This window comes from Alosa alosa, chromosome 5 (genome assembly GCF_017589495.1).
Source record: "Alosa alosa isolate M-15738 ecotype Scorff River chromosome 5, AALO_Geno_1.1, whole genome shotgun sequence".
Taxonomy (NCBI): Eukaryota; Metazoa; Chordata; class Actinopteri; order Clupeiformes; family Clupeidae; genus Alosa; species Alosa alosa.
The window spans coordinates 27,884,463-27,893,299 of NC_063193.1; the positions used below are offsets into that span (position 1 = coordinate 27,884,463).

An 8,837-nucleotide genomic window follows, 5' to 3' on the forward strand; every position below is an offset into this window, starting at 1 on the left:
AGCGTAATTTAGTCAAATGACCATACTATTTAGTAAAATGTGTGCACAATTTAGTAAAACGCGCGCACGATTCAGTAAAATGAGCGCACATTCTCGCGATACACAAAAATATCTTGCAATGACACCTCCTGGGCTCTATAGATAGGTATATTATTGGTATTTATTACATCATATCATTGCTGTGTCAGTTCATTCACCATTTATCAGAATGATTATCAGAATATGTTTCAATTTTGTCAATACCAATAAAGGTTCTTTTATGAAGTGGTGTGGTGTGGTTTAGTATGCATTAGAAACTGTTAGTCCATCATCATGGATGTGGATCTGGGTTCAAGGCTCTAGAGTGGAACAATATCTCTGGCCCTTAATAGACGTTGGTTGGAGATCTACTGCTAACTGTTGAGTGTCGGAAATCTTATTTGAACAGTGGGAGGCGGGAGCATACAGTAGACCTTCACACATCAGCGCTACAAGTCTGCTATGTACAGTAGAAGTGTCCTTGTTGAAGTCTGCTATGTGGCCTTGTTGAGTCGTTTTGGGTGTAAACGTGAGTAAATCTCTTTATCCATACTCTCACAAATCCATATGTCACATTTACAACAGTTTTATGGCCCCAATATCTGTCTTATTGTGTACCGGTATCTTATACAATATCTTTCCTATTGTGAATCTTATACAATATATTTTTTTATATAATGTCTGAAGTAACGTAGTGCGAAGAGCTTCTCACTCTTGAATATATTTTCAAATCAGAGAGCATTAGTCAAACACTAGCTTACCTGTAAATACACCTGCTATGTATAATTTACAGATAACTCTCTAAAAACAAACAATAAAATGGCAAATATTGTGTTGTATATTGTGAAATACAATGTAAATGCTTTGTCTTCACACAGTTTGGCCATTAATTATATTTGCATGCAATAGCATACATATACAGTAAGTATTGTATGTCTTTTGGTTATCTTATGAATTACCTTTACAAGTTCAAAAAAAAAAAGCAGAATAACAGAAATGACAGAAAATATAGCATTTCTGTAGCACACAACAGTGTCAGGCCTTGTGTGGGACTCTTGATCAGTTGAAGAGCTTCTTCAGCCTGGGCTTGAGGAACTCCAGCATGCCTTTGTCCTCCAGTTCCTGTGGCAGGGTGTGAGCATTCATGATGACGTGATGGGCTTCGTCAAACAGAGACTCCCCAAGCTCCTTCTTCACCCTGTCTCTCCACTCACCCAGCAGGGGGCGCCCCTCAAACACGTCTAAGCCTGTGCCAACCGGCTGCTCACACACACGCGCGCACACACACACACACACACACGCACACACACGCGCGCGCGCACACACACACACGCACACGCACGCACGCACGCACACACACACACACATTTTAATGCTTTTATTTGGACCTTAACACAGGGAAAGATTCACATATCCAAACATTGAAGGAAGTATGTTACACACTTAGGCAGGTCTGACACAGACACAGACACACACACACACACACACACACACACACACACACAAACACACAAAAGAAGACATTGACCAGAAAAGAACAAACTATTCACACACAAACTTACAGTGGCAGTGTTTGCCTTGGCTGTGTGTGTGTGTGTGTGTGTGTGTCATTGGAGGAGCAAGGGGGTGGCTTCGGGGGCTCAAGCCCCGAATCTTTTATCAAAAGCCCCGAATCTTTTTTGTAGCCTATGTGTTTTCAATTTCCAACGTTTCTAATTTAACTTCCCCTTGGTTTCTCTATAAATGTTACAAAATGTAGGCTACTATTACTGAGCAAATAGGCTATCCCTTATTTTCAAAGCCCAATAGCCTATTGACAGATAATCTGATTTCCCACATGATGAGTTTAGGCAATCCCAGAGCCGAGATGTAGCGGTTTACGTCATAAACCTGGCAGGAAAGTTCAGAGCGGCGCAGTCAGTTTAAACAGCAAGCCGGTAAGAAAAACTATTGTCAATATATTAGGCAATTAGGCTACTGTACCCGAATACAAAAAATAAACTTCAGAAAGACAGAAAGTTTCTTGTAGCCTACTGTATTCATAGAGTCTCAATGACCGACTCAGTAGATTTACCTGTTGTCAGTTGAGTTTGTTCAATTTATTTATTGTAGGCTAGTAGCCTAGGCAAATATGAAATGGAGATGTAACGTGGCTACCGGCGGGATTTTGAACTTGCATGTTTCATGCATTTTAGGGCAAACAATACCATGAGATTGGCGTGTTCTCTGTTTGAGGAACGTAATCAATTCCGTGCAGCTCAGACACAGAGCATAGGCCTAGGTTAGGCTACTTTCACTTTCTAGAGTGCGCATTAATTACGTAAAATATGCTTCCTTCATACCAAAACAACGATCAAACATTATCAAATGTATCATGACGTGTTGTCACAAAGACTTACTCCAATTAGAAAATCGAAACCAAAATCAGTGTGTACTGTAAGTGTTCAGGGGCGGTGGTAGTGTAGCGGTTAAGGAACTGGGCTAGCGTGCAGTAGCTTGAAAGTTGTCTGACAATGTAATCCCTTGTAATATAGTTGACATTGGCTAAAAATGCGTCAGCCAAATGTAATGTAATGTAATGTTCTCTCATTGACGCCTATAGGCCTATAAGGAAAATGCGATTTCAGTTTGTAAAATGTATCCCCCAACTGAATTAGTTCACCTATGTGAAGCACTGAAGGGGAGAACCCCCATTTTGAAAAATGAACTTTAAGCCCAGAATTAAACTTAGCTTCATGTGTTCCATTGTACATTACAACAAGTGGGTTCACAATGTGGGGCTGTGCTAAACCTGACCATAAGGCTACTTTTGCCAGAGTTCAAAGTAAAAATGTATTGAGACAAGGTAGCATCCCATCAGGGTTATCTCAGCATAGTATACTAGCCTATAATATACAAACCATAACTTATAAAAAACGCTTAATTAACTAAGTGCCTTCTGATCAGATAGGCTATGCCTATAGAGCCCTCTTTAAAGACCAAAAGTACCAGTCAAATATACCTTGAGTCTTACATTTTTAAAGTCTCAATGTGTCCATTAGTTTACACAGAATTCACTAGAAGTCATTATTTAAGGGGTTATTTTTCAAAATGTTTTGCTGGGGGTGCATGCCCACGGACCCCCCTAGCCTTCCTGTGTGTGACACTGGGCTAAGCCCCCAATGTTTCACATGTCTGGCTCCGCCCCTGGTGTGTGTGTGTGTGTTCTGATTAATAGGCAGATGTGTGGAATCCACTGCCATCTTTTCCAGTATAGTATCACACACCCCAACCCCAATACAGAATAGGAGCACTGAGTTTCAATGTATTATTACTTTATCATATTAAATTGAATTAAGAACTTTATTATGGTTATGGTTATGGTTATGGTTGTATTATTTATTATTTTATATTATTTTTGACACTTTTGTCCAAAGCAACTTACAGTACAAGTAAAAACAACATACTAATTGTCAATTTTAAAATGTTGGTAAGACAACATTAAGGAAAATAGCAATAATAAACAATGATGTCAATTATCATTACCCTAATTTATTGCATTGGAAAGTGAATTATGAGAATATGAAGTTTTGGGGACGTTGTACATGTATGATCATGTTTTGCAGAGTTAAGATTCTTTTGTTAAGTTGTTTTCTTGTGTTTTGTCATGGTGTAATCCATTTGATCCTGCTCAGTCTGCTCTCCCCCTCCACTGGAGCAGTGGTAGCTCCCAGTCCCACTGCAGCAGAACTTCCAACTGACTAAATATTAACATTTCCCAAACATCTATCACATTTCTTAATTTGGTCCTCTTGGGCAAGGACTCCAGGGTGTCTATGTACAAGTACACTGTAGATGTTGCATAATGTAGAATGGAATTGTTACACACAGCTGTTCTGGCAGTCCTGTGCTGGAGTGTTGGATGCAACGTGCAAGTGTCAATGTTTTATTCCTGTTTTATTGAGTCTGTTTTAACCTTCTGTTTTATCTGCTGGTTTGGTTCTCTGTCCATAAAAAAACAGTTATCCTTTCCTTAATAAATCAGATTGTCAAAGGTTATTGACATGAATGCCTTTGCTGTTGACATAGCCTAGCTATGAGAGAAGGCATTTTCTGCCTCTGCCACTAACATCTATTTTGCAACATTTTCCATCTTGCAACTAATTTTTGCCGGTGGGTTGCTAAATGTGGCCAATGTTTTTTGGGGTTTGCCGAACAAAAACTTTGAAAACCGTTGATCTAGGGTACCTCTGCTTATAGACTAAGTGATGCCTCCATGACCAAGAGCACTTGCCTGCATCAGTTCCACGATAGCAACCAGGTCAGCCAGGGAAATATCCTGCCCTAGGATGAAGGACCTCTTCTGGAGGAACTTCTCTTCAAATATGGTCAGCGAGCTGGTCAGATCCTCCACCGCTGAGTCCATCCTCTCCTGGTCCACAGGGGCTCCCGTGAGCAGGGGCACCATTGCCTGCAATAGGAGTGTGTGTGTGTGTGTGTGTGTGTGTGTGTGTGGGAGAGAGAGATGGACAACCTGAGCATCAGCAGCTGGGTGAGAGAGAATGAGGGTGACCAAGTATTGACTAAACCAGTGCGGGGAATCAAATAGGCAAATAAATGCATGTTAACAAGATTGCATTTGGCAGCACAAAATTGTGAATACTTGCTGATAAGTAAATTTATCATGATATTGTCTGATGTTTGTTAACATTCTTACCCTGAACCAGAAGATCTTTGAGCCACTCTCCCGGATAGCCTTGTGCTGCCAGGACAGATACTCGTTAACCCGAGCTCTCTTCTGTGGCTCTGCAGGGTACCAGTGATCAGGTGTGCTGAACTTCTCAGCCAGATACATCAGGATGGCTATGCTAGAAGTAGAGGGACACTCCAACTGAAGGCAACTGCTGTCACAAATCTCTCGTGGAATGCAGGTGTAACGCTAACCTGTATTGTATTTTTTGACAGTGAAAGGTGCTCCAAACGATGCCACGCGTTTTTTAGGCTAAAACATTTTATGTCACTTACTACAAACATCACCTAACCAACCGCTAGCTGTCTGTGTCCTGAATACACTGTAAAAAAAAGTGGACAGCCCAGGCTCCAAAAAAAGGCAACAAAAACAACCTGGGCAAACCTAGCCCATAAAAACATAACAAACTGTTCCAGCAAATCACAGACGAGATGCGCGTTTAGGAGAGTTTCAATTGCACGGGAGCAGCATGGGAGGGAGGGGGAGGAAGTAGCGAGCTAGCTCTCTGTTTTGTTTGAAAGTCAACAGAAGTGACGTTACCCAGCATCGCTTAGAGCACCTTGAAGCTCAGCTCAGCTCAGCCCTGCACCTGGCCAGGCTCAAACCTGCAGCACTTTGGGTTTGGGAGGTTAAAACCCACATCTGCTAGCATCATGTAATAAAATAGTAGATATCTAGCGCCCCCTCATGGTTATCTGGCTGGCACCCATATGAATAAATAAGTGAGCTTTACACTGATTGGCTGTCTTGCAACCAAAGGCCACTCACAGCAGGCTTCAGCAACTTCCTCCTGAATCTCCAACTAAAAGTGACAAGTGGCAAGACTCAATGTGGAGGGGGGCGTTGTTCAGAGGGATGGATTCCACAGTATTTGCGTCAGATTCACCCTTTTTTAGTGGTAATTTCAAAGTCTGAGATTTTACGATGGAGAAAACAAGCATGTTTCCCATTCAGGGTAGCTTTGTGGCCATGCACTTAACTCTCCTTATTCAGCAAAGCATTCAAAGTATGACGTAAGGCCGTAATCATAATATACTTTGAGGGGGACACACCCCCAATATTCAACAATGCTCAAAAGTACTCAATTACGTGACCTTGCGTTATAACATACCTTTCAGTGAAGTGTCTGCCTGATAAATATCTAAACGTTAGCCCTGACCTTGCATTAACATACCTCTCAGTGAAAATGAAGTCTCCATCTAATAAATATCTAAACGTTAGCTGTGACCTTGCATTAACATACCTCTCAGTGAGGATGAAGTCTCCATCCTTCAGCACAGGAACCTTGCGCACCATGCTGATCTGGCCGAACTCTTCTCCATACTGCTCACCTGTGCAGGAGTGGAGGAGGCAACAACTTTAGGTTTCTATTACAGGAGCATGCCTATGTTCCCACAGCCCTATGTTTCCTAACCCCTATGTTCTCTAACCCTAACCTGCCCACCCACACCTCAACCCTAACCCTAACCTTAGAAATGTGGGAACACAGGGCTGTGGGAACATAGTGCTGACCCCTTCATTACTGCTAATCTCAAAACAGCCGATAACATAGTCATGTCAGTTCCTAATAATTGCCACAGATCCCCTTTTGCTTTTTCTTGCTTCCCTCCTGTTCTTACAGCTTTATGTCACATAGGTGACACCTCTCTTCCCTGTTTCCTGCTGTTTGCTTGTATTATACTGTTTTGAGGGAGATCTTTGCCAGATGAACAGGTTTAAATGCTCATGTCAGACCATGTGTGCTTCACAGTGCAGCTGAAGAGTTAATGAGTTGCCAAATTCACAGCTGTCTGTCTGCCTCGCTGTCTTATTCTCTATGGGCAACTGAACTCTGTCTGTCTGCCTCGCTGCCTTATTCTCTATGGGCAACTGAACTCTGTCTGCCTCGCTGTTTTATTCTCTACGCAACTGAACTCTGGGAAAGTCCACATTGCGCAATAGAGGTTTCAGCTTGTGGAAGATACGCATGTATGCATAACCAAAAGCTATGAAAACATCTTTTACTCTCACAGTTTGCCGAAGAGTTATAAGGTAACGGAAAAGATGATAACATTTTTACATTGACTGTAGATTATAAGGTAACGGAAAAGATGATACAATTTTTACATTGACTGTAGATTAAAGATAAGATAAAATCAGCAAGTAGCACTACCTGAGGCCAAATCCACCTTCTTGTATTCAAATGGAATGTTGGCTTTCTTGGCAAAGAGGTAGACTGCTCGGCAAGGCTGCGAATGAAGGTCGAGGAACAGTTCCACAGTCATGGTGTCCAACTGTAATGTCTGCCCCTCAGGAAGGCCCATGTTTATACTAGCAGACAAGAACCCCTCCCCCTGGGGTCAATAGTATAATGTTGTGGTGACACTTAGAACTAGGTTAGCCTGTTATGCTGTCTGGTCCACTTAACCATTACTGACAAATGCACGGCCTGATAGAACAACAACAAAAGAAGCGATCAAGTGATGTTCTATTACTATTCACATTTTCCCACATTGTGTTACCCTGACACACACACACACACACACACACACACAAAAACACACACAAAAACACACCCACCCACTCTCTCTCTCTCACACACACACAAACACACACACACAAACTTTCTCTCTCACACACACACACACACACACACACACAAACACACCCACCCACTCTCTCTCTCTCTCTCTCTCTCCCTCACACACACACACACACACACACACACACACACACACACACACACACACACACACACACACACACACTAAAACAGTTGGAGATGGGGTGGGGGGTGGAGAGTCAAACCAAACAAGTTCAAAGTCTCTTTCCAATATTATATGGAAGCTTTATGAAAACTTTACCACAATGAAAATACCTTTTTTTTTTAGCTTGTCCTATCTTTAATGGTCCCTTGGCCTCACTGAACTTTGCTTAAATCATGTGCTGTTTACTAATATCTCTGCCTTTAATCTGTAGACAGGAGCCTGAAAGCCTGATAAAATATCAGCAGCCAAAGTCCACAAACTCTTTCACCTGACAGACATATATGCAGCAGGTCAAACCACCGGACAGTCCATGGGCTCTTTCACCTTGCATTGACAGACATGGTGTGATGCAAGACAGTGAACATATAGTATAGTATAGGCTGGACTTATAGATTCAGTCATAGACTTTAATCTGATTCAAATTCTCAAACTCTAATTCAGCAGAGTATAGGCTAGCCTACTCCTCGTTGTTCTCCATTGAGTGTGTGCACTCACAGAGGCTCAGATGGAGCTATAAACACATTCAGTCAATCAACACTGGGACAGGAGGGTTGCCATTTGATGGGCCGTGGAACTCAAATATCAACAACCTTTCATGGTAACTCCATCTTTCGGAGCTTTACATGGTTAAAGCTGAACTGACACGTAACTGTTAAAAACAGCACTCACTGATGCACTTATTCTTACTGTACTCTACCGTTTTTAAATTGTTCTAAAATTGTTGAGAATTGCTTTAAAACTGTTTACCATGTTGTTAGTCTCTTTGGTTAAAAATGCGTCAGCCAAATGTAATGTAATGTAAAGCGGTCGGATGTCTGTCATGCAGACCGGGAAGAGGTCACTCTACATATCTGTGTAGATTTCAGCAGTGAGGACTACTTGTCATGTACTTACATTCTGAAAGTAAAGTGAGTGGGATTCAGCAGACATGTTTATTCCACAGCAAAAGGGACTCACAGCATTGGGTTTGGAAATCAAAACCAGACTGACCGTTTCTCTGACCACTGCTCCACAGCTCCCCCTTGTGGTTAACGACCTCCATGATTCAGCGCTACAGAAGCAGCTGGGTATTGGGGCAACAGTTTGAGCAAGTTCAATGACTTACATACATTTTTGTCTTTTAATTTAAGTCAATGATATCTAATAAATAACAAAAAACAATAAACTCTCTGTGATATAGAGTAATTCATTGCAAGGGACTAACAACTGTAACATAATGCAACAACACATTACATTTATATATGCTTCACGGTGAAGGGGGAACCTCCCTAACCACCACCAATGAGTAGCACCCACCTGTGGGATGCACGGCAGCCATTATGGACCAGAGCGCTCACCACACA

At 41.9% G+C, this 8,837-nt stretch overlaps 1 protein-coding gene across 1 annotated transcript; it reads right to left on the reverse strand.

Moving 5' to 3' along the window:
- Positions 1–142: 142 nt before the first annotated feature.
- Positions 143–7,040, reverse strand: gstt1a (glutathione S-transferase theta 1a). Its single transcript, XM_048242884.1, has 5 exons — positions 6,900–7,040; positions 5,991–6,078; positions 4,715–4,865; positions 4,292–4,468; positions 143–1,278 (listed from the first exon to the last, which is right to left on the reverse strand). The coding sequence occupies exons 1-5, from the start codon at positions 7,009–7,011 to the stop codon at positions 1,078–1,080; spliced, it is 729 nt and encodes a 242-aa protein (XP_048098841.1). The 5' UTR covers positions 7,012–7,040; the 3' UTR covers positions 143–1,077.
- Positions 7,041–8,837: the final 1,797 nt, after the last annotated feature.